Below are 27,837 nucleotides of genomic sequence, written 5' to 3'. Positions count from 1 at the left end.
CACGAACAGGGATGTAAACACATTTGTGCACAACTTTTGAGAGAAATAAGCGTTTTGTGCATATGGAACATTTCTTAGATCTTTTCTTTCAGTTCATGAAACATGGGACCACTTTGACATGTTGCGTTTATATTTTTGTTCATTATAAATACTAGAATTGAAAAAGGGTCATGTTTTTTTCAATCATAAAAATCATAAAATATTATTCCTATCTCTCTGGCGCGCTCCATGTTGTCTTGCTTGAATTTCCCACGCTCTGCCACATCACTTCCTGTTTCAGCACCGTGGACAGCTCCGCGCTCTCTCATTTTACACCTATCGCTTATTCGGCGACTCCAGGCAGGGAGGCAAAGTTTTGGCAATATCTGAGTAACCAGTGCTGATTCCCGTATTTAAACCAACGTTTCCCTTCGCAAATGTTTATCAGAACCCGTTGTGGCGATTAGAGAGGAAGAAATAAAAGAAGAAAGAACAGAAACACCAAGACCGAGGAGCCGAGATGAAATAAATATGCTAAGAGACTCTGATTCCGTAATACCGATTTCTCGCTTTCTACTATTTGGTTGCTGAGGGATAAGAGCGAGCGAGCGACCTCAGCGCTACGAGGGAGCGGAGAGGAGAGGACTTCCGTGCGGGGGACGCAAAAGGTCTGATCTGCATGTGAGAGCGTTGGTTCCACACACCCGGAGGAAAGAGATGCAGCCCTCGAGCAAGATCCTGAGTCTTATCGTCCTCGTGTTGATGGGCACAGAACTCACTCAAGTAGGTTTTAACACACGCCATTTTCCCCACTGTATTAGAGCTACGCTGTGGTGAGCAGTTACTTGGCACGAGATAAAATATTAGTACCCGGTGTCTTCTCGGTAGCCTAGACAGAGCGAAAGTGAATTAGCCAGTTTCCGCGTTTAATGAGATTAACGGGTGGGATTACATGGCGATGATGTGGATACATTATGCTACACGGGCGCAGATAGCGCCAGCAGCGCCCAATGAATGTCACATAGCCTAACTCTAACGGCTCTGTGTAATGCGCAGGGATAGAGATGTACAAAATCCTACATGCACACAAATGTGTAAATATACACATATATTACACACGTATAAATTATAAGCAAATGTAATGAATGAATAACAAATCAACCCATCCAACCAAATCATCTGTGTGAGGGTTAGGATTATGTCAGAATGGTTATTGTTTTTCATTCTAAATCGAAATGTGTCTGATATATGTATCGGTATTCTGCATGTGTCGTTTGTTTCGAATAACAAGCAGTCAAATGTTATTGCATTTCAAGTAGCACAGCACACAGCATGGTCCTTTGAATGAGACCAAAGGAGAAGTTGCTGTGGAGCTTGAGAACCCGACTATGGAGACGAGAAAGGAGGTCTTTGTTCTAACCAACCAAATGAAATGTTATTGGTCTGGCATGAACGATTATCCACCCCGACATATCAATCCAATCACCTAAGAAGTATCCAAGGCCGTAATGGTTGATCATGTAATTGAAGAATATAGTCAAGTGCTGTTCTATTGTCAAATGTCTTAATCACCAGCACAGCATTTGTCAATCTGTGAAACGATGGTGTGCACAGTTAACCCTACAGTTCAAAGTTCATTCCCAAAAGTATAGCACAAATGTTTACGTAAAGTGTTGCTCAGATATTTTTTAAATTAAAAAAGAGATATATATATATATATATATTTAAAATGGTCTCACCAATCTACAGGTGTATCTGTTCATTCCCACAGACATACTGTTCATTCCTGTCCCCCTGTGCATAAACAAGCTAACATCAGGCTACCAAAACAAATTGGCATTAGTTCAACATAATCATTCGGTCAACATGTCCATTATGTGGGAATCTATTTCCCAATGTACAATCATCAACCACACAATATTCTATCTATTTCTTTTAAACCCTTTTAATAGAAATTCAACCCCAGGCCTCAACATTTACTTTGTTTCAGATTTGATTAATGTTAATGGACAGCTCTGTCAAATATCACTCAGAGGATGTTGTTGGACTGACGTTGGTGCCAAGTGAGGTGTGTGTTTTCTACATCACACAGCCTCAGAGAGAAATAGCTGACCCCACAAAACACATAGACACTCTGCTGCCCTCATCTCTCCCATGCATCTTTCACCATGACCAACATATCACTGTAGTCTCCCTATAACACTGTGACACAAACACTGCGCTGAGCTCTCAGTAATGCTGACTCTGTTGTACATGTTGCCCTTCTGATCTCCTTGATTGAAGAGGAAAAGGCATACGAGGTTGGACTTCATCCTGCATTATACAGTTAGGGTGCTGCATGTTGTCTGTAAGGGGCTGTGTTGACACTGTAGTTTGTGGCCCTGGATGGCATTGGTGTGTGTGTACATGCATGTGTGTGTGTGTGTGTTTATATGATTGCATGTGTGTGTTTGAGTGTGTGACTGTGCGTGAGCATTTTGGATGGATGTAATTTGTAACAAGGTCAGTCAATATCTGGCCACAGCCTCAACCCCAACCAGCCTCCAGCATTATCAGAACCACTATAATACTCACTGTGGCTATAGCCTCAACCCCCTCTGGCCTCCAGCATTATCAGAACCACTATAATACTCACTGTGGCTACAGCCTCAACCCCCTCCGGGCTCCAGCATTATCAGAACCACTATAATACTCACCGTGGCTACAGCCTCAACCCCCACCGGCCTCCAGCATTATCAGAACCACTATAATACTCACCGTGGCCACAGCCTTAACCCCCACTGGCCTCCAGCATGATCAGAACCACTATAATACTCACCGTGGCTACAGCCTCAACCCCCACCGGCCTCCAGCATTATCAGAACCACTATAATACTCACTGTGGCTACAGCCTCAACCCCCTCCGGGCTCCAGCATTATCAGAACCACTATAATACTCACCGTGGCTACAGCCTCAACCCCCACCGGCCTCCAGCATTATCAGAACCACTATAATACTCACCGTGGCCACAGCCTTAACCCCCACTGGCCTCCAGCATGATCAGAACCACTATAATACTCACCGTGGCTACAGCCTCAACCCCCACCGGCCTCCAGCATTATCAGCACCACTATACTACTCACCGCGGCCACAGCCTTAACCCCCACCGGCCTCCAGCATTATCAGAACCACTATAATACTCACCGTGGAGCACTATTTATAGCTTAACCGACAACAGAGCCCTTACAACATCAAACACCACACACATCACACTCAAGGATGCCGAGGTAGAGGGAAATTGGGTGTTTTGGAAAGAGTCGGAGTGAGAGAGATTGGGGAGAAAGAGAGAAATAAGGATTGGAGATAGACAGAGAGCGTGTGTGAGAGGGACAGAGAGAGAGAGCGAGAGAAAGAAAAAAGAGTAAGAAAGAGAGAGAGCAAAAGAGAGAGAGAGAGGGGGGGGAGAAAGGAGCAGAGATAGAAAGAGAACAGAACAGAGCAGAGCAGAGATAGAAAGATAGAGAGAAAGAGAACAGAGCAGAGATAGAAAGATAGAGAGAAAGAGAACAGAGCAGAGATAGAAAGATAGAGAGAGAGAAAGAGAACAGAGCAGAGATAGAAAGATAGAGAGAGAGAAAGAGAACAGAGCAGAGATAGAAAGATAGAGAGAGAGAAAGAGAACAGAGCAGAGATAGAAAGATAGAGAGAGAGAAAGAGAACAGAGCAGAGATAGAAAGATAGAGAGAGAGAAAGAGAACAGAGCAGAGATAGAAAGATAGAGAGAGAGAAAGAGAACAGAGCAGAGATAGAAAGATAGAGAGAGAGAAAGAGAACAGAGCAGAGATAGAAAGATAGAGAAAGAGAACAGAGCAGAGATAGAAAGATAGAGAGAGAGAAAGAGAACAGAGCAGAGATAGAAAGATAGATAGAGAGAAAGAGAACAGAGCAGAGATAGAAAGATAGAGAGAGAGAAAGAGAACAGAGCAGAGATAGAAAGATAGAGAGAGAGAAAGAGAACAGAGCAGAGATAGAAAGAGAACAGAACAGAACAGAGCAGAGATAGAAAGATAGAGAGAGAGAAAGAGAACAGAGCAGAGATAGAAAGAGAACAGAACAGAACAGAGCAGAGATAGAAAGATAGAGAGAGAGAAAGAGAACAGAGCAGAGATAGAAAGATAGAGAGAGAGAAAGAGAACAGAGCAGAGATAGAAAGAGAACAGAACAGAACAGAGCAGAGATAGAAAGATAGAGAGAGAGAAAGAGAACAGAGCAGAGATAGAAAGAGAACAGAACAGAACAGAGCAGAGATAGAAAGATAGAGAGAGAGAAAGAGAACAGAGCAGAGATAGAAAGATAGAGAGAGAGAAAGAGAACAGAGCAGAGATAGAAAGATAGAGAGAGAGAAAGAGAACAGAGCAGAGATAGAAAGATAGAGAGAGAGAAAGAGAACAGAGCAGAGATAGAAAGATAGAGAGAGAAAGAGAACAGAGCAGAGATAGAAAGATAGAGAGAGAGAAAGAGAACAGAGCAGAGATAGAAAGAGAACAGAGCAGAGATAGAAAGAGAACAGAGCAGAGATAGAAAGAGAACAGAGCAGAGATAGAAAGTGCAGCACATTTATTTGTGATCAAAGCCAGACTCACATTTATTGAACAGATTCTGTTTCAACATAACTTGCTCTAGAGGTGATGATTTATGTCTCCCCACTTCACTTTTACCCCTACAGCCTGGACAGATACAGATGTCTTTCTGAAAACATTGCCACTGCAGGCTATTGTTTTATTTTAGAGGAACGTACAAATATTTAGGAGATGTCACTGAGGTGGCCAGTGTACATATCAATCTGTGTTATTTCACTGTCCTTAGTCTACAGCAGGACTCTCTAACCCTCTTCCTGGAGAGATACCCTCCTGTAGATTTTCCCTCAAACCCCCAGTTGTATCCTGATTCAGCTCATCAACCAGCTAATTATTAGAATCAGATGCACTAGATTAGGGTTGAGGTGAAAACCAACAGGACTGTAGCTCTGCAGGAACAGGTTGGAGAGACATGGTCTGCAGTATGCACTGAAATGAAATGTATTATTTCTACTGTAAACCGTGGAGGATGATTTGTGTCAGGTGCTGTGGTCTGGAGCACAACAACAACAAGTCACAATGATGGACATCATCTTTCTGTCTCTGTCGTTTTATCTCTCTCTCTGTTTCTCTCCATCACACACTCATGTACACACTCACTTTCTCTCAGCCACACAAAGACACACACACAAAGGCACAGACAGACAGGCACAAACAGACAGACACACACACACACACACACACACACACACACACTGGCTGTCAATTCTTCAGGCAATATAACCAACATCCGTCCTCACATCTTGACAGATGTTCTACCTTAACACATCAGATGATCCACCACATCCTTTTCGTCATTATATTGGCATACACATCATTATATTAGCATACATGTCATTCATTATATTAGCATACACGTCATTATATTAGCATACACATCATTATATTAGCATACATGTCATTATATTAGCATACATACACGTCATTATATTAGCATACACGTCATTATATTGGCATACACGTCATTATATTGGCATACATGTCAGACCCCTAGAGCAGTATGTGTGCCAGAGTTTTTAAATGAACATGTATTCAGAGCATAGCTAGTATGTGGAGAAGGGTCTGACGGCGACAAGGGGGATTGGTTTCCCTGGGCGGTTCATCCCTGGAGTTATCCTGGTCTTGGGCCGCAGTCAGACCTTATTGAGGATCTGGGCAGTATTTATTCCAGAATTCCTTAATGTTTGAAGCATAGCTAGTGTGGGAAGTATTTGTTGTGTTTCTTAATGAACATGTTTTTGAAGCAGAAATACTATAGTGAGTGTTTGTTGTTGTTGTTGGTTTATGTTGTCAGGTATGCAGAGAAGGGCCAGCTGTTCCCGTGGCAGCTCCCTGAAGGCTTCAAGCCCGCTACACCCGCTAGAAGAGAGAGAGAGAGAAATAGGTGTTTATAATGAAAAGTTTACAATATAATCAATTCAGTTCTTGTGAAAGAGAGAAAGATGGAGTGTCTGCAGCTGCATTGCATTATGCTGTGATTGACGACTTGGATTTGATTTATTCATAAATCAATGCAAGTGAAACTCTGAAAGTTAGTTATCATCACAGAGTTGTACTAGTGTACATATGTTAAACTGTACTTTCTCAGTTGTACACGTAGACAATCTGAAATGGCCATATTGTCCTTTTACATTTATCCTATAAACATGTTTCTCTCTGTGAAATAGTCAGCCAAGCATGACAAGACTGAGTAGTCCTCCACTGACCGATCTGGTCCACTGATTTATCCCCTATTAGCTGATCTGTCCATGGGGAGGGTCAGGGGGAGGGCTTCCCGGACACAGATTAAGCTTAGTCATGGACTAAAAACCATGCTCAAGGTCTAGGATAATTTCTGTTGGGGAAATCGTCCCAGAGAGTGTTAGTGTAGAGTATTAGTGCTTAGTACTGATATGCTAACTGACTGGCAGAGTTGAGATGGCCCTGGGCTGGGGTGAGCAGAGCTGGGCAGGGGAGAAGAGGTCAGGGCAGGAAAGGGATGGGTTGGATTTAGCTGGGATGGACAGGGCAGGGCAGTAGAGGGCAGGCACAGCGGTGAACTGACCCCCTCTGATACCTCAAATTGTCCTGCAGAGTCACAACTGCTGTGTTCTGTACACTGAGAAAGGTCGCGAGAGAAGGGGGACGGAGAGAGAAACTCAGAGAGAGCGAGAGTAAGAGAGAGAAAGAGACAGATACAGAGGGGGAGAGCGGGAAGAGGAAGGGGAAATAGAGTGAAGGTGAGAGAGAATGGGAGAGTGAGTCTTTTATTTATATCAGCATATTGCTTTACTGTGAGGACAGAAGTAGCCCATATAGCACTGTGGATATTTGGGGTCTTGATGTAATAACTTGCAGTATTACAGCTAAGCCTATAGGTGGAGAACTAAACAAGTATTCTAATGCTCTGTTCGGTGCTCTGCATGGTGCTCTGTTTGGTGCTCTGCTTGGTGCTCTGTTAGGTGCTCTGCTTGGTGCTCTGTTCGGTGCTCTGCTTGGTGCTCTGTTCGGTGCTCTGCTTGGTGCTCTGTTCGGTGCTCTGCTTGGTGCTCTGCTTGGTGCTCTGTTCGGTGCTCTGCTTGGTGCTCTGTTCGGTGCTCTGTTCGGTGCTCTGTTCGGTGCTCTGCTTAGTGCTCTGCTTGGTGCTCTGTTCGGTGCTCTGCTTGGTGCTCTGTTCGGTGCTCTGTTCTGTGCTCTGCTTGGTGCTCTGCTCAGTGCTCTGATTCTTCACAATTTTTACATGAGAAAGATTTGCTTTGCTTTGTAATTCAAAAATGTATTGAGTAAAATGATTCTAATTATTAAAGGGAGGATTACAAATATTCACAAGGTGATGGGAGAAAAGAAGTGGACAGGTATTGGGCCCGTATTCATAAAGCGTCTCACAGTATGAGTGCTGACCTAGGGCCAGGTATCCCTGTCCATGTCATCTTGGATCAGCACTCATACTCTGAATGCTTTGGGAATATGGGCCCTGGTGTGTCATATTGGTGTCGTGGCAATTCTGATGTGGTAGATTTCTTAAAGGGTTCACTTGTGATTTTTCTTCTTGATCTTCTTTCTTCCAGTCTCTCGTGGTCTCTCTCTCACTCTCTGGTGTTCATCCAGTAGATATCCTCCTAACCGAGTATAATACAGAAACACATGGGTGGGTTGAGAGAGAGCGAGATCCATAATCCAGCTGAACATGAATGTTGTTATGTTTGCGTTTAACACCGTCAGAAAGCCTTTGGTGACGCATTTATTCAAACACACTTAAATTGGGTTGTGACATTCATGTGATGTCGCGCGGCTATTTAACGAACAATATTATGACTATTGTCCCTTTGGTTTACAGGCAATACCGAAAGCAGCCACACGATGGCGCCAGGGTCTTTCACATAGGCCATACATCTCTTCAATTTAATTTTATACTCGAATGCAGTGCTGATGATGACAGGTGCGCGCTGTCGGGATTGTTTAAATAAAGACATAAAATTGTTGACGTGTATTAATGCATTTGGGATGATACGTTGCCGTTATCCATATTGCATGCCCTATTATGCGTGTATATTCTTTATTTAACAAAGCAAACCAGTGAAGAACAAATTCTTATATACAATGACGGCCTACAGCAGATTAACTTCCTTGTTCAGGGGCAGAAGGACAGATGTTTGCCTTGTCCGTTCGGGGATTCGATGCACCAACCTTTCGGTTACTGGCCCAACGCTCTAACCACTAGGCTGACCACCAGGCTACCTATAGCCCCATATATATCTATATATATATGATCCTTATTGCCTAGCTCACCTTCATTAAATAAAATAATAACGGACTTTAATACATGGGGTTGTTCATTAAATTAACGTCAAGTTGAGTTATTCTCCGTACCCCAACAGCTCGCGCTCCACGGGGGTGGGGTGAGAAAAATATCACCTGCCCGGAAAATTAAGCACTCAGCTTCTTGCGACCGGACGAGTGGCGCGACCTTACCCGAAACTGCTCTTTGCCCAATCCCCCCGGGGATAATAACTCGCAATCCGAGATAATACCAGCCAGGCAGCCACGGACCCCCGGTGACACCGGGAAGGGCGTCTCGAGCAGCAGGCAAGACGAACCTGGCTTACATCACCGTTGCGCGTTGCTCGTGCTGCCATAGATCGGTAGGCATCTCCTCCCTCCCTCAGCCTTTTGGAACAGCCTGTGTGTATTCACTGCACTTAATCAAGGAGCGCGCGAGGCAGGAGGCGGACGGAGGGCGTGAACTAAAGAGGAACGGAGAACGGGAAAACCACCAGAGCGCGGGACAGCACAGAGAGAGAAAGAGATACCCATCCAGATACATTTTATTTTCTCTCTAAACCGCTCCTCAATCACACTTTCTCCCGGCTTTCGGGACTGTCAGATTCGACATCGAGGGTTTATTATCATTAATCTGATCCAAACCTGCAAACCTGCAAACCTGCGGGCTTTTTCCAAACTCCGAACCCTTTAGCCTTTCACCAGTGATGTCCAAGGAACAACCGACCAAACCGGGGCTACGGGTGGTACACCAGAAGGCTATGGCTTCACTAGGCAACATGGATTGCCTTGCTCGTTTCTCGCCGGATTGTGCTCCAATAGAATGAAGCTGGTTTGGGTTAAACGCAGAGTGCAGAGATGTCGGTGCCGTTGCTGAAGATCGGCGTTGTGCTGAGCACCATGGCGATGATCACGAACTGGATGTCGCAGACTCTGCCCTCTCTAGTTGGGCTCAACACCACCAAGCTCACCGCGGAGAGGGCAGGCTACCCGGACAGGAGCACCGGAGTAAGTGGCACCGCTACTGTACGCTTCCCGCGGGTTCATTTTGTCTGCATAAAAAATTACTGGTTTTGCTACCAATTTTTACCTGGCTGGAGGATTTTATTTGGTTGGTTAATGAATTATTAAAAGTTTATTTAGGCCTACTAGGCTATTGCCTCCACCAAAATCTCATATTTGTTGCTTGACAGGGTCACTAGTATTTATGTTGTGCTGCTTATGTTTTCAGCGCCTGGATGCTTGTCAGATCTTAGAGAAAATCGAATTTCAGAGGCATGATTAATATCGCCTCTCTCATGTTGATCACTCGCGGGATAGATATAGAGACGGAGAGCGAGATAGTCTTGTTGTATCTTACTGTATGTTTGAGGAGGGGCGTGGGAGCGCGCTGCATTGTGAGAGGTGGAGGAGAACAAGGGCGCGCGGTGGAGACGGAGAGCGACAATGAGTTTGTTTGGATGCTGCCATTGATAAAACGCTGCAAGGTAAACATTTTGTGAAAATGAAATTTCGCATCCAGACCTTTCCAGTGAAGTCAGCTGGGTTCCTCTTTGTCCCCGGCAGCCAGGCAACCTCCGTTCAGCGGGGTCTCTGATTATCGAATGAAGGGCGCACCAGAGAAAAAAAAGGTCATTTTATTACGCGGGGCATATTGCTTCTTGTCTTCTTGTGTCTTTGTGAAGCACAATCTGACTTTTTGGTTAATCAAAGTAAATTGTTATGATTATAATGAAATATAAATCGTCTCATACTTTGTGAGATATTTTACGTATTAAGGTTGACTATGAAACCATTCATAAAACCCACGCCTTCATGGGTTACATTTTTGGCAAAAAGCTATTGGATCACGACATATACTATTTCAATAGTCATTTAAAAATAAACAGTACTATCTACTTCAATGTAAAGGCTGTACTGTAACGAATAAAGATCCCCGTGCCTACATAGTCATTTTAGTTTATTATGTGATGATCAGATGGACAAAATGTTGCGTTATTACATCGTAATAAAGATCAGTCGGGTGGAGTGCTTTGCTTTCTCTAATCTGTACTCCCGCGGGATTATTGATAAAAGATTCCTCCAAAAGAACTTGCCTTTCATGGTGATATAGTCCTAATGACTGGATAAGCTAGTGTAGTAGAGTACTACAGTACATACTCTACCTAGTAATCCACTATCCACCTTGTCACTATATTCACTCAATGCCCATGTGAAGTGAATATGGAAAGGTTTCCAGTTGGTTTTAAACATTCACATAGTTTTATTTTCAATTAATTTACCACATTTTAAGTACATTATTGGTGACATTTCTGGTGAATTTCTAGGGTAGTATGTACAGGGATGACTAAAACAGTATCCAAGCACTATATCCTATGACTCTCAGTAGTGCGCCAAAAACATCATAATGCACTTAGATCAATGTTCTCTATTGAAATAGGATGGTCATGATGTAGGCTACAGTGAAACAATAGATTGTGGATGAGTGTGTCGATTCAGGATCAGGATGCTGTTGGCGCTAGCCCAGTCTCAATGTGGACTGATTGGACTGTGTTGATTGTTTAGTTTTGACAATGTCACACCTTCTATTTGTGTTGTTTTATAATTGGCCACCAATAACTTTGATAATGTACATAGATGAGTATTTGGACAAGTCTCGACCAGTTCGATAGGCTGCCGATCCCCTCTGATGGCATGTTATAATTTGCTGGAGCATGGCAGGAGGAGTTTAACGGTTCTCATCATGGCCAGATGGCGCCGTGCGCAATCCTGCGTGCGTGTGCATCCCACAGACAGACTGACATTATGTAAGCTCTGGCTGTATCTATGTAGTAGTGAGGGTTTAACGCACGACTCCACTCCACCACTCCAACGGGTGCGACACGTCACCACAAGCATACACCGTGTGATTGAAACGTACTGCTAAGATAAGCCTATTCAGTCAGAGAGCAGGCGAGGAGGGATGGGGTACAATACTTTATTCAACAAATCCCTGACAATTGGATTATAGGATGAATGCTTTTGTTATTCTCTTGTCTCATCTGTTTTCTCTTATTTTTTTTCCTTTCATCCCCTCATCTCTTTCTATCCCTTCCTCACCTCTCACCTCTCTCAAACACTCTCTTGTTTTCTCTTATCTTTTTTTCCCTTTCATCCCCTCATCTCTTTCTATCCCTTCCTCACCTCTCACCTCTCACCTCTCTCAAACACTCTCCTGTTTTCTCTCTCTTTCGTCCTCTTCTTTCCCACTTTATGTAACATCACTTTCTTTCTTGCTTCTGAATCTCTCACTCCCTTTTTCCCTTTCTCTGTCCATCCTTCCCTCCATCTCTCTCTTCCAGGTGTTGCCAGCGAACCCAGAGGAGTCATGGCAGGTGTACAGTTCAGCCCAGGACAGTGAGGGGAGGTGTGTGTGCACTGTGGTGGCACCACAGCAGTCCATGTGTTCACGAGACGCCCGCACCAAACAGCTGAGGCAGCTACTGGAGAAGGTAACTATGGTGACATAATGTCCACAGCAACACTAATGACCTGTCACGTCTTACCTCACAGACCGCGACCCCCCCCCCCCCCCCCCCCCCCCCGCCATCCTGGACAGCAGCCCAAGCATGCACTCACACAAACACAGACACATGGACAGCATCCCCAGACAAGCTACGGGAGCAGCACCCTGCCTCAACCAGTTCAACATCACAGACTATGAGCCCATGCTATAGAAATATAATTTCTAGAATGGGCATCCCCATTCAAGCCAATGTTCTGTGATGGATGAATCGGTGGCCATATTGAGTGTACTCATGCCCATTTCTCCCTGATCTCCCCTGTGATAGGTCCAGAACATGACCCAGTCCATCCAGGTGCTGGACCAGCGGACCCAGAGAGACCTGCAGTACGTGGAGAAGATGGAGGTGCAGCTGAGAGGTCTGGAGACCAAGTTCAGACAGGTGGAGGAGAACCACAAGCAGAACATCGCCAAGCAATACAAGGTACAGCAGCAGCCCAGCACACCTAAACCCACCCTGCTGGGGCTATGGGGCTATCACCATGACCACAACCACCTCCACCCTCCACCCTCCATGGATGGGTTTTTGTGTGTGCCCACGGCCCACTCAGGATATGGTCCAGCATCAGATGATAATCAACAACATTCTTATTCTAAAGTTATTTGAAAAGATACTTAGATGCTGGATCCTCGCAGATTATCAACAGAGAGCACTCAAAAAATGCAATTTCAATACTTATCTATTATCTATATTTAATTACTGGTTAATGAATGAGTGTTGAGGATGAACCATAGGTGTGCTGCATATTTCCTTTTCTATGGTTCAGCATCACCAACCTCACCTAGAGTGTTTTCTATAGTCCCTAGGAACAGCTCTGAGTTGTAATGTATCAGGACTGTAGCAGAATGAACTAAAGACCCGGGACTTAGGACTTTTGATAGGAAGGTTTTGGATTCAATATCTAAATAAACAGTCTTCTTCCTCCACAACAAAATTGGCTTGTAACCGTTATTACAACCGCAACTACCATTTCCACTAAATCTAGTACTACTACTAATAACACTAGTAACCATAATTCATTCTAGGGTACGAGCTGGAGGGATACTGGACAATCCAGTGGGCACATGCAAAAACTATCATCAACCAGATATTAATTCATTGCTTGGCTCACCTTCCTTCCTCCTTTCCTCCTCCTCCTCCTCCCTCTCCTGCCTTTAAAATGATTATCACCAATGCCAATTTAGCACCACACATTCTTTGATTGATTGATTGGTTGATTGGTTGATTGGTTGATTGATTGAACTAATCAATGAGAGAGGGTAGTAGATTCACCAGTAAGTCACAACTAACTTTTAAAACCACATAGGGTACGTTCGTAAATTCACTCTGGCTATCTACTCCGATTTAGAGCACCTCGCCAGTGCGCAGAAAAACTGATGAATTTCCGAACGCTCAACACCCGTTGAATATGGCGGCGTCAGTAAACTTCGGCAAAAAAGCATCATTAAATTGATGCCAGCCGCACAGTTACAGTCACCAATACTCTAGATAACATGTAAACAGCCTAAACAGCTCTGCGAGGGCGAGTAAAATGGTCAGAGTGAGGTGTTGACTAGTTTGTGTCTGGAAGTAGCTATCAAGCTATCCAACGTTAGCCAGTTAGCTTGGGTGCTTGACTGCCGTTGTGAGGTCAGATCGCTCGGATCAACCCTACTCCTCGACCAGAGCATCCAGTGTGCGCTCTGAACTCTCCGAGAGCGAACCGCTCTGAATTTACTAATGTACAATCTGACACTTGACAATCTGAACTTACGAACGCCCAGAGCGCACTCTGAGCGCACTCTGGCAATCCAGATAAAATTTACGAGCACACCCATAGTCAGAAGCTACATGCATATTGATGTGAGTTTCCTGGCACTCAGACAAATACTGTAGATCCATTTTCCCACTCCTCTCCAGTTACCTGTCTAATGATGATAGACTGAACTTCACCATGTATTGTAGTCTCAACATTAACAGCAGTATCAATCACAAAACAACTATTTCCACCCCCTGCATCCCTGACTGAGTGTCTACATTTCCAATGCATGCCTCCCACATTCATATCATGAGTGCAAAATCAAAGCATGCTTAACATACTCTCTAATCCAGTGTGTGTTGTTCTGTGTCTCTTAGATAGGTTAGTGAGCTAGATGTCAACAGTATGTTATTTTCTTGCTTGCAGGGCTAACTTTAGGACATGTAAAGAGAGAAGAAGAGGCAGGTCAATCTCATGTTCCACCTGAACTGGGCTACCACAGTACTACGAGATTTACGAGCGTTCATGATTTACCTTTCGCACCATTAGTACTACTACTAAGAAACTCCACGCACCCCTTTCCCAAATAACCAACCAGCCAGCTCTACCTACCTGAAACCCCACTTACCCCTTTCTCAAATAACCAACCAGCCCACTCTACCTCTACCATTCCTGAAACCCCACCCACCCCTTTCTCAAATAACCAACCAGCCCACTCTACCTACCTGAAACCCCACCCACCCCTTTCTCAAATAACCAACCAGCCCACTCTACCTACCTGAAACCCCACCCACCCCTTTCTCAAATAACCAACCAGCCCACTCTACCTACCTGAAACCCCACCCACCCCTTTCTCAAATAACCAACCAGCCCACTCTACCTACCTGAAACCCCACCCACCCCTTTCTCAAATAACCAACCAGCCCACTCTACCTACCTGAAACCCCACCCACCCCTTTCTCAAATAACCAACCAGCCCACTCTACCTACCTGAAACCCCACCCACCCCTTTCCCAAATAACCAACCAACCAGCCAACCCTACCTACCTTCTCTACCTTCCCTACCTTCCCTACCTTACCTACCTTACCTACCTTCCCTACCTTCTCTACCTTCCCTACCTTCTCTACCTTCCCTACCTTCCCTACCTTCCCTACCTTCCTTACCTACCTTCCCTACCTTCCCTACCTTCCCTACCTTACCTACCTTACCTACCTTCCTTACCTACCTTCCCTACCTTCCCTACCTTACCTACCTTCCCTACCTTACCTACCTAACTACATTCTTAGAAAAAAGAGTTCCAAAAGGGAAGCCTCTGTAGAAATGGTTCTACATTGAACCCCAAAGCATTTTACCTGCAACCAAAAATGGTTATTCAAAGGGTTCTCCTATGGGGACACCCAAAGTTCCCTTTAAGGTTCTAGATAGCACATTTTTTTCTAAGAGTGTACCTACCTACCTATCTTACCTACCTACCTACCTACCTATCTTACCTACCTACCTACCTACCTACCTACCTACCTACCTACCTACCTACCTACCTACCTATCTACCTACCACAGATCTATTTCTGCATGTTACTGGTAGGACATTTCCATCAAAAGGCTTTTTTAAAAGAAAACAATTAGTTGTTTACAGTTATTATTCTTATTTTTTACTTTTGTTTTTTGTCTATGCATACTTGGTTACTAAAGACAACTACGTACCTATAAACATTAGTGATAATAACATCTGAAACCCTTTGTTGTGTGTGACATGTAAAAGCATGTAACTCTGTTGCATTTTAAACGATGATGACCAATAAAGAGCTTTCCCAATTGTTTCCTGGTGTACTGAGGGCTTGTGTTTAACGTACCGGCTCGTCTGCATCAGGACGGAGCCTCTGCTTGCTCGCCAATACGGTGGAACACACATCAGGATTTGTTTGCTCAGACACACACAAACACACTGTACACACTGTACACACACACAAACACACAGGGCTATTGTGTTACTGTGAGAGAATGTCAGTGTAGGCCAGGCTAGAGTAGTCAGGGCCAGATAGGTGTTTTCTCCTTTTAAAAAACTTTTTGGGAGTCTTTTCTTTTTTGTCTCCAGGCATGACACTGAACCCAGCTTATTTTAATCCTTTCAGGCCATAAAATCGAAAATGGAGGAGATTAGGCCGTTGATACCAGTGTTGGAGGAGTACAAAGCCGATGCCAAATTGGTATTGCAGTTTAAGGAGGAGGTCCAGAATCTGACGTCAGTTCTAAGCGAGCTCCAGGAGGAGATGGGAGCCTATGACTACGAGGAACTCCACAACCGAGTGTCAGGTCTTGAGGAGAGACTCCGAGCATGCATGCAAAAATTAGGTAGGCTGAGAAAGTTTCTGACACACACTCTAACACACAGACACACACACACACACACACACACACACACACACACACACACACACACACACACACACACACACACACACACACCAGAGTGAAAGCTTCAGGCACATGAAGTGCACACTTTAGAAACATTCTACATCAAGGTACACTACGTACACCACGTACACTACGTACACTACGTACACTATGGACACTAAATACACTACGTACACTACGTACACTACGGACACTACATACACTACGTACACTACATACACTACGGACACTACATACACTACGTACACTACGTACACTACATACACTATGTACACGACATACACTATGTATACTACATACACTACGGACACTACGTACACTACATACACTACGTACACTACATACACTACGGACACCACATACACTACGGACACTATATACACTACATACACTACGTACACTACATACACTACATACACTACGTACACTACATACACTATGTACACAACATACACTACGTATACTACATACACAACGTACACTATGTACACTACGTACCCTACATACACTACATACACTACGTACACTACATACACTACATACACTACATACACTACATACAGTACGTACACTACATACACTACGTACACTACATACACTATGTACACTACATACACTACCTACACTACATACACTACGGACACTACGTACACTACGTACACTACGGACACTACATACACTACGTACACTACATACACTACGGACACTACATACACTACGTACACTACATACACTACGGACACTACATACACTACGTACACTACATACACTATGTACACGACATACACTATGTATACTACATACACTACGGACACTACGTACACTACATACACTACGTACACTACATACACTACGGACACCACATACACTACGGACACTATATACACTACATACACTACATACACTACGTACACTACATACACTATGTACACAACATACACTACGTATACTACATACACAACGTACACTATGTACACTACGTACCCTACATACACTACATACACTACGTACACTACATACACTACATACACTACGTACACTACATACACTACATACACTACGTACACTACGTACACTACATACACTACGTACACTACATACACTATGTACACTACATACACTACGTACACTACATACACTACCTACACTACATACACTACGGACACTACGTACACTACATACACTATGTACACTACATACACTACGTACACTACATACACTATGTACACTACATACACTATGTACACTACATACACTACCTACACTACATACACTACGGACACTACGTACACTACATACACTATGTACACTACATACACTACGTACACTACATACACTATGTACACTACATACACTATGTACACTACATACACTACGTACACACATGAAACACCTGAAAAGAAAAACACAATCCTTTCTCAACACACTGGAACACACCTTAGCTTCTTTCCAGATGTCATGAGCAGACATAATACTACACAGCCTATCAGTTAAATATGAATTACATGTATGTCTCACAATTATTTCAAAACACCTGTTTCTCAATATGATACAGTCCGACCTTTGTTTAATCCCAATTTACACTGACAAAAAAACATGATTCCATATTTTTGCCTGTCTCTGTTTAGCCAATTAGCCAATGTGTCAAAGGTGAATTTGATAATTTAAGACATACCAATTGGAGGTTGCTGAGGGGAGGACGGTTCATAATAATGGCTGGAACGGAGTAAATGGAATGCCATTAAACATATGGAAACCATGTGTTTGATACCATTCCACATATTCCACTCCTGCCACTACCACACACACACAAACACACACACACACACACACACACACACACACACACACACACACACACACACACACACACACACACACACACACACACACACACACACACACACACACACACACACACACACACACACACACACACACACACAGAAATTCACAGACACACAAACACACAGTAGACAATTCACAGAGTTTAGAGATCAGATGCGATAAAGGAGAGGTCAGAGGTCACTCAACAGGAGACAGTTCACAGAGTTTAGAGATCAGATGAGATAAAGGATCGGTCAGAGGTCACCCAGCAGGAGAGTTCACAGAGTTTAGAGATCAGATGAGATAAAGGAGAGGATGGTCACGTCATTGCTATGTTCTACTTCATCACTGCTGTCATCTCCCTTTCCCTCCTTCTCTTATTTATATCTCAGTAGACATTCCTCCTTCTCTATCCTATAGTTCTTCTCTCTGAGCCCAGCTCTCTATGTAACACCTGAAATATGTATCTGTCCCCTTCCCTCTCTAATGTGTCTACATTCACACTAGGATCAGGCTGATCCCTCTCTAATGTGTCAACATTCACACTAGGATCAGGTGGATCCCTCTCTAATGTGTCTACATTCACACTTGGATCAGGCTGATCCCTCTCTAATGTGTCTACATTCACACTAGGATCAGGCTGATCCCTCTCTAATGTGTCTACATTCACACTAGGATCAGGCAGCTCCCTCTCTAATGAGTCTACATTCACACTAGGATCAGGCTGATCCCTCTCTAATGTGTCTACATTCACACTAGGATCAGGCTGCTCCCTCTCTAATATGTCTACATTCACACTAGGATCAGGCTGCTCCCTCTCTAATATGTCTACATTCACACTAGGATCAGGCTGCTCCCTCTCTAATGTGTCTACATTCTCACTAGGATCAGGCTGCTCCCTCTCTAATGTGTCTACATTCACACTAGGATCAGGCTGCTCCCTCTCTAATGAGTCTACATTCACACTAGGATCAGGCTGCTCCCTCTCTAATATGTCTACATTCACACTAGGATCAGGCTGCTCCCTCTCTAATGAGTCTACATTTATTCACTGATTCCATAATCCTCAACTCATCATTCCATTCCAGAATGACTAACTGATGGTTTTGGGGTTAGATTTCCCTGTAGTCTAGCTCTGGTTGGCTGGAGCCATATTCAGGCCAATAGGAGATTAGATTAGACCTCATGTGCGTCTCTCTCTCTCTCCCCGAGGTCCAGACCGACCATAATCCAAAGATAGGAACATGGTGATTAGAGGAAATAAATAAACACAGATTATTACTGTAGTCTGTAATCCCACGGAGGTATTATGTAAGGTGCTGATAGTAGTGGTGTTTGCTCATGTGATGTTGTGTTTGTCTCGCTGCTGTTAACCTGCTGAGGTCTCATAGTCACAGCTTGATATATTTCATTTAATTTAAACCAGAATCAAAGTGTGCAAAACACACACATGATGTAGGTTTAACTTTCAAAACTGTCAAAATGTGAGAGAATAATACAGTTTTTGATAGAAAGAGTGAAGATAGATAGACATGAGAGAAAGAGTGAGGGTTGAAGATAGATGAGAGAAAGAGTGAGGGTTGAAGATAGATGAGAGAAAGAGTGAGGGTTGAAGATAGATGAGAGAAAGAGTGAGGGGTGAAGATAGATGAGAGAAAGAGTGAGGGTTGAAGATAGATGAGAGAAAGAGTGAGAGGTGAAGATAGATGAGAGAAAGAGTGAGGGTTGAAGATAGATGAGAGAAAGAGTGAGGGGTGAAGATAGATGAGAGAAAGAGTGAGGGGTGAAGATAGATGAGAGAAAGAGTGAGGGGTGAAGATAGATGAGAGAAAGAGTGAGGGGTGAAGATAGATGAGAGAAAGAGTGAGGGTTGAAGATAGATGAGAGAAAGAGTGAGGGTTGAAGATAGATGAGAGAAAGAGTGAGGGTTGAAGATAGATGAGAGAAAGAGTGAGGGGTGAAGATAGATGAGAGAAAGAGTGAGGGGTGAAGATAGATGAGAGAAAGAGTGAGGGGTGAAGATAGATGAGAGAAAGAGTGAGGGGTGAAGATAGATGAGAGAAAGAGTGAGGGGTGAAGATAGATGAGAGAAAGAGTGATGGGTGAAGATAGATAGACATGAATAATTGCATTTCCCAACCACATTAGTGCCAGAGAGATAATGAGAGAAAGGGGGAGAATCGCATAAAGAGAGAGAAAAGCATAGAGGGGAAGAGAGACTATAATAGGGGACGGGACCGAAGCTGTTTGTTCGTTAGTTAACATTAAGATCTAACAACAAGAACGAGGTTGTTAACCATCTGTTCATAATGATAAACCCATTAATCAAACTACCTGGCTGTCATCAGGGAACACGGCGCAGCTAAGCGTTCAGGAGCTAGATATGTCAACTTCATATCAACACCTCAATCAAGCCTAATTAACGATGCGCTCAGCTCAAACAGCCTAGAACGGGTAGCAGCAGCATGAGCTCAGTGGATCCTACATAACCTGGAACAACAATCAAATCTCTCTCCCTCCCTCCATCTCTCTCCCCCCTCTCTCTCCATCTCTCTCTCTTGCTCTGTCTCTCTCTCTCCTCATTTCTCCCCATCTCTCTCTCTCTCTCTCTCTCTCTCTCTCTCTCTCTCTCTCTCTCTCACCCTCCATCGCTCAGACAAACATAATGCACAGAATACCCAAGACCATTACCTTTATTCTCTGAGGATGACATACAGATGGAGGCCTAGACATAGACACAAACAGTGTTTAATCTATGAGAATGATATGCAGTATCTATGAGAGGTATTTCTATGTTGGTTATTCCTTCACAGCGTGTGGGAAGTTGACGGGCATCAGTGATCCTGTCACCATCAAGACGTCTGGATCCCGGTTCGGATCCTGGATGACTGACCCTGCGGCACCAGAAGGAGATACCAGGGTATACACACACACACATTTCAGCCGTCCATGAACATGGAGAAAATACAATTACCCCTCTTTAACACTTCGGTAGCGTCTAAAGCCCAGCTACATTAAAGTGATGATTTACTGAGTTCGGTAGCGTCTAAAGCCCAGCTACATTAAGGTAATGATTTCCTGAGCTCGGTAGCGTCTAAAGCCCAGCTACATTAAGGTAATGATTTCCTGAGCTCGGTAGCGTCTAAAGCCCAGCTACATTAAGGTAATGATTTCCTGAGCTCGGTATCGTCTAAAGCCCAGCTACATTAAGGTAATGATTTCCTGAGCTCGGTAGCGTCTAAAGCCCAGCTACATTAAGGTAATTATTTCCTGACCTCGGTATCGTCTAAAGCCCAGCTACATTAAGGTAATGATTTCCTGAGCTCGGTAGCGTCTAAAGCCCAGCTACATTAAGGTAATTATTTCCTGAGCTCGGTAGCGTCTAAAGCCCAGCTACATTAAGGTAATTATTTCCTGAGCTCGGTAGCGTCTAAAGCCCAGCTACATTAAGGTAATGATTTCCTGAGCTCGGTATCGTCTAAAGCCCAGCTACATTAAGGTAATGATTTCCTGACCTCGGTAGTGTCTAAAGCCCAGCTACATTAAGGTAATTATTTCCTGAGCTCGGTAGCGTCTAAAGCCCAGCTACATTAAGGTCATGATTTCCTGAGCTCGGTATCGTCTAAAGCCCAGCTACATTAAGGTAATTATTTCCTGACCTTGGTAGCGTCTAAAGCCCAGCTACATTAAGGTAATTATTTCCTGACCTCGGTAGCGTCTAAAGCCCAGCTACATTAAGGTAATGATTTCCTGAGCTCGGTAGCGTCTAAAGCCCAGCTACATTAAGGTAATTATTTCCTTACCTTGGTAGCGTCTAAAGCCCAGCTACATTAAGGTAATTATTTTCTGACCTCGGTAGCGTCTAAAGCCCAGCTACATTAAGGTAATTATTTCCTGACCTCGGTAGTGTCTAAAGCCCAGCTACATTAAGGTAAAGATTTCCTTACCTTGGTAGCGTCTAAAGCCCAGCTACATTAAGGTAATGATTTCCTTACCTCGGTATTGTCTAAAGCCCAGCTACATTAAGGTAATTATTTCCTTACCTTGGTAGCGTCTAAAGCCCAGCTACATTAAGGTAATGATTTCCTGAGCTCGGTATCGTCTAAAGCCCAGCTACATTAAGGTAATTATTTCCTTACCTTGGTAGCGTCTAAAGCCCAGCTACATTAAGGTAATGATTTCCTGAGCTCGGTATCGTCTAAAGCCCAGCTACATTAAGGTAATTATTTCCTCACCTTGGTAGTGTCTAAAGCCCAGCTACATTAAGGTAATGATTTCCTGAGCTCGGTATCGTCTAAAGCCCAGCTACATTAAGGTAATGATTTCCTGACCTCGGTAGTGTCTAAAGCCCAGCTACATTAAGGTAATTATTTCCTTACCTTTGTAGTGTCTAAAGCCCAGCTACATTAAGGTAATTATTTCCTTACCTTGGTAGCGTCTAAAGCCCAGCTACATTAAGGTAATTATTTCCTTACCTTGGTAGTGTCTAAAGCCCAGCTACATTAAGGTAATGATTTCCTGACCTCGGTAGCGTCTAAAGCCCAGCTACATTAAGGTAATGATTTCCTTGGCACTGTGTTTTACGGCGGTAGCTCCTGGAAGATCACACTAAGTGCTTTACATTACACTCATTGTCTGTATCCCAAATGGCACCCTATTCATATATAGAGCATTACTTTTGACCATGGCCCATAGGGCTCAGATCAAAATGCCCTTTGGAATGCACACTATATTACTCAGGTGACATGACTAATTGTACTCAGTTGAAGAGGCCAGGCTGTTAAGAGTCCTGACACACCCATAATAGAGTTGCCTCTTCAGAATCTGACCTTAATAGAAGCTTTGATTAATGTCTGTCTGTCTGTCTGTCTGTCTGTCTGTCTGTCTGTCTGTCCGTCCGTCCGTTCCGTTCCTTCTACTAAACGGCCATGTCTGAGTTAGCTCTCCTGGGCTGGGCATCTGTTGGAGGAATAGACAGACAAAGCTTTTATTACTAAAACACATTCAAATGCAAATGCAGAGAATAAATGCATGGTTTACACCCGAGCCCTGACAGCAAGGTCGTTAATGAAGGGATGGTGTCAGCCAAGATGTTTATTTGTCAGCCAAAATGTTTATATGACACATGGATCTGTATGCAGATCTGGGGTTTAGAGGTTAGAGTACAAATACATAAAGCACACGCAAACATAAACATACATGACCGTCATAGTCATAATATCATCTGTACATCGAAGGAAAACTGCATATGTTCCATATGTGGGTCTCTCTGGTATTGCTCTATTCTTCTGGTTTCTCTGTGTAACGTTGGACCTTGCTGCTTGTGAGATACAAGGTAGTGTGAGAGTGTCTGAGAGTGTCCAGTAAGGCAAGATAATAATTTAAAGGCAAGGTAGCTAAGCTGGATGGTAAAATATGTGCTATGCATGTGTGCCATGAATCCATGAGACCATGTGTAATGTGTTCTAATGGTACCAGGAAGACAGATAAATATAGGATGTATTTACAATGTTGTTTGTGCTCCACTTGTTGCCCTTTTCTCATGGCAACGGGCCACAAATCTTGCTGTTGTGATTGCAAACAGAGGTATTTCGCCTAACAGATATGGGAGTTTATCAATGTTTAATTTTATATGTATCTCTAATATGGTCAAATATTTGTCAGGAGTTTAGGAAGTGTAGCTCAGTTTCCACCTCATTTTGTGGGCAGTGTGCACATGGCGAGAGCCTCTCTCAATAGCAAGGCTATGCTCACTGAGTCTGTACATAGTCAAGGATTTTCTTAACTTGGGGTCAGTCACGGTGGTCAGTTATTCTGCCACGGTGTACTCTCTGTTTAGGGCCAGATAGCATTATTGTTTGCTCTGTTTCTTGGTTGATTCTTTCCAGTGTCATATACTGTAGTTCTCTTTTTGCTTTCTCATAATTTGGTTAGGACTGGTGCTCTGTGGGGTCTGTTTGTGTGGGTCTCTCTCTCTCTCTCTGTAAGAGAAGAACATTAAAGGTTGGTGATGGTGTTTCCTGGACCCTTAAGGCCCTTACATCCGGGCTCTCAAAGATCCATTAGCTAATCAGATTGTCAGGAGGGGGAATGGGAAAGTTGTGGTGTGTCAGAACTTGGAGGGTTGGAGCAGGAGGGGATGCAGCAAATGGGGCATCAGGTAGCCTAGTGGTTAGCGCATTGGACTTGTAACCGAAAGGTTGCAAGATCAAATCCCAGAGCTGACAAGGTAAAACATCTGTCGTTCTGCCCCAGAACAAGGCCTTGTTTGTAAGCCGTCTATGAAAATAAGAATTTGTTCTTAACTGACTTGCCTAGTTAAAAAATCAATGAGGAAATGGTCTAGGCAGCCTTTTATCCGGAATGATTCGCATTATCCCTGTGGGGCTGGGCCCCGGCCTGCCTCCACCTGCAGCTGCCTGTCATTCCTGACTGTTTGTATTCTGAAGCAGAAGGCAGGAGCACTGCTCCCTGCTCTGCTCCGAGTCAAGCATCCCATTTAATTAGGCTTTCTGTTGACAGCGTGATATGATTTACAGTGTGAAATTATGCGTGATCCACATGTATATAGCGCCCGTCTACATAATGGTGCATTGAGGAGTTTGATAGGAGGGTTTTAACAGGACTGCAGGGTGTGGTTTATCGTCTTTGTATTATAAAGTTGCTACTGACTCTGAGTTAATATTTACTCTCTCCTCTCTACTCGTCTGTATCTCTGTCTGTTAGGTGTGGTACATGGACGGTTACCACAACAACCGCTTCGTGCGGGAGTACAAGTCCATGGCGGACTTCATGACGACGGACAACTTCACGTCTCACCGCCTCCCCCACCCGTGGTCCGGGACGGGTCAGGTGGTCTACAACGGCTCCATTTACTTCAACAAATTTCAGAGTCACATCATCATCAAGTTTGACTTCAAGACCTCCGCCATTAGCAAGTCACGCCAGCTGGACAACGCCGGCTACAACAACATGTATCACTATGCCTGGGGCGGCCACTCCGACATCGACCTCATGGTGGACGAGGGTGGGCTCTGGGCTGTCTATGCCACCAATCAGAACGCTGGAAACATCGTCATCAGCAAGCTCAACCCCAGCACGCTGCAGATCATCAAGAGCTGGACCACCAACCACCCCAAGAGGAGCGCTGGCGAAGCCTTCATGATCTGTGGTACTCTCTATGTTACCAACGGTTACTCTGGAGGGACCAAGGTGTACTACGCCTACAGCACTAACTCCTCCACGTACGAGTACATAGACATCGCCTTCCAGAACAAGTACTCCCATATCTCCATGCTTGACTACAACCCTCGGGACCGTGCGCTCTACGCATGGAATAATGGACACCAGGTTCTGTACAATGTCACACTGTTCCATGTCATCAGCTCACAGGAATTGTAACCATGGAGACAGTACTATTTACAATATACTATATAGAGAATAGAGAGAGAGATCATCCTATATTTAAATATACTGTATATCTAGAAGAGAAAGACTTTATGGAAAGTGCAGCATATGTAGTATGTCATATCATAAGACTGTCTTTAGAGAGATTACATCAACCATGACTGGAACTACAACGTGAATTAATGTGCACATCGATTGAAATTAAAAAGAGAACTGTTTACTAAAAAGGAAGGGAACATGATACATCTAGAGTTCAAAACTATATATTGGACTGAAAATAACAGATGCCAAAAAAATATCACGCCTTTCTTTTTTAAATAATGGCTAGTAACCATCATGGAAGATTGTCTCTGCGGCTCTGGGTCTGTCTCTGGAAGTACTGTCAGGAAGTACCTCCCTTGTCTCTCCTGGACTTTACTCTATGGGGATCATTGGGGTCCTAGCAAAGGACTATGGGATTGGTTATAAACTGTTTGCCAACCAGGACCCCCCATTGGCCCCCGGACAGAGAGAGGGAGAACCTCGCCCTTCGGACAGATAAGGGGTAAAATTGGGAGAACTGGGACATTATTTGGAGAATGGTGGGGTGAACCAGCATATGGTGTGCAGAAGACCACAGAGCCTACAACCACCGTCTGTCACACACACAAACACATTCTATCCCTTTTATCCCTTCAGTAGCAAATAAAGAAGTCTGTAAACAAGTTAACAACAACATCATCAACATCCATGAGAAGACCTGGGCCTGTGTTCACAAAGTGTCTCAGAGTAGGAATACTGATTTAGGATCAGGTTCCCCCTCTTATTCATTATGATTTAAAGGGCAAATCGGATCCGAGATCAGCACTCCTACCCTAAGACGATTTTTGAATACGCTCCCTGAAGGCACTGACTGTTGGGGCACACTGTTGTACTGTACGAGAAGTAGGTCGGTATTCAATCAAAGCTGTGTAAGTAGCGCGCTTGACATTTTAAAGGGAATTTCCAATTGAGTCAAATCAGCAGCATTTTCAGTGAATGCAATCTCTGCAAACGCGGGAACATTGGCATTAAAAGCCGTGTTGTCAACTGCGCCACAGCGTGCCTCTTGGATTGAATCCCGGCCAAAGACTTTCCTGTTGTTTGTGACTCTGTGTAAAACAGCCTTGATTTGCATGAGTGTTTTTTTACCATTCTGGTCTGCTACCTTCTGAATGTCTTTTGCTATATGATGCTGTACCTATAAAAGAGAGGGATGTGGGGGGGGGGTTGGTTGCAAAAATGTTTGCTTTTTCACTTGTTTGTTTTTAGAACGTTTATTTTTCCAGTCGGAGGCTTTTTTTAATGTTCTTGTATCACCCCCTTGCTGTTGGCACTGGCTTTGCTTCTCTGTCTATGTTTAGTTGGACCGTGTGGGAGGAACCTATCTCATATCCAGCTCATTTCTTTCAGAAGAATACAAAGCAATAGAATATATCAAGTAATGTATCCTGGAGACCTGGGTTCAGTCCTACGGCTCTTCTCTCTTCAACTGAATTATCATCACCCTATTCTGTTAACTAAAGTATGCCTTTTAGTTGAGGGTAATGCTGTTAAATGTATCTCTCCCTCCCACTCAGCTAGCAGAGGATAATGCTGTTTAAATGTTTAAAAAACTTGCAGAGGACAATGGCTTTTCACTCTTTTTGTGCTTTTGCTGGATGTGTGTTGTACCTGAGATGAGATAGTTAATGATTTGTGTCAATAAACAGAGAATCTTTGTTCTAATCTCATTCCTCGCGCAGCTTGAATTATTGATCGTCATGGAGCAACAAAGGGGCAGTTAAAGAGCCCCATGGGGCTCTACAGTAGAACCACAGGTTGCAGACCCCTGGTTATGGTAACAGTGCATGTGTCTGTCAGGATCAGGCTGTTGTGTGTGTCTTTGTTTGTTTGTGTGCTTGACTGACCATAATACCACATCATGGGTATTACTAAGAATAATACTGAGGGGTCATGTCTTTTCATGAGTTCATTCTGCTTCAGATCAAACCGAGAGAGAGAGAGAGAGAGAGAGAGAGAGAGATTACTCCCTGGATATACATTGCCTCGTGTTGATAGCTCCCTGGATATACATTGCCTCGTGTTGATAGCTCCCTGGATATACATTGCCTCGTGTTGATAGCTCCCTTGGTATACATTGCCTCGTGTTGATAGCTCCCTGGATATACATTGCCTCGTGTTGATAGCTCCCTGGGTATACATTGCCTCGTGTTGATAGCTCCCTGGATATACATTGCCTCATGTTGATAGCTCCCTGGATATACATTACCTCCTGTTGATGGCTCCTTGGATATACATTACCTCCTGTTGATGGCTCCCTGGATATACATTACCTCCTGTTGATAGCTCCCTGGATATACATTGCCTCGTGTTGATAGCTCCCTGGATATACATTGCCTCGTGTTGATAGCTCCCTGGATATACATTGCCTCCTGTTGATAACTCCCTGGATATACATTGCCTCATGTTGATTGCTCCCTGGATATACATTACCTCCTGTTGATAGCTCCC

General features: G+C 43.9%; 1 protein-coding gene across 3 annotated transcripts; it reads left to right on the top strand.

The window, feature by feature from the left end:
* Positions 1-284: 284 nt before the first annotated feature.
* Positions 285-27,056, top strand: LOC110523374 (noelin). 3 transcript variants are annotated; one of them, XM_036977001.1, is made up of 6 exons: positions 285-762; positions 11,697-11,846; positions 12,186-12,341; positions 15,789-16,008; positions 20,712-20,818; positions 24,625-27,056. In XM_036977001.1, exons 1-6 carry the CDS (start codon positions 697-699, stop codon positions 25,297-25,299), a joined length of 1,374 nt encoding a protein of 457 aa, XP_036832896.1. In that variant the 5' UTR covers positions 285-696; the 3' UTR covers positions 25,300-27,056. The 3 variants fall into 3 exon arrangements, with proteins under 3 accessions (XP_036832896.1, XP_036832895.1, XP_036832894.1); XM_036977000.1 differs by lacking the exon at positions 285-762 and adding an exon at positions 8,623-9,363; XM_036976999.1 differs by lacking the exon at positions 285-762 and adding an exon at positions 9,424-9,842.
* The last annotated feature ends 781 nt before the right edge of the window (positions 27,057-27,837 follow it).

The sequence above is a fragment of the Oncorhynchus mykiss genome, chromosome 5 (assembly GCF_013265735.2).
Source record: "Oncorhynchus mykiss isolate Arlee chromosome 5, USDA_OmykA_1.1, whole genome shotgun sequence".
Classification (NCBI taxonomy): Eukaryota; Metazoa; Chordata; class Actinopteri; order Salmoniformes; family Salmonidae; genus Oncorhynchus; species Oncorhynchus mykiss.
The sequence above is the reverse complement of the archived record's forward strand: the minus strand, read 5'-3'. Positions and strand labels throughout refer to the sequence as shown.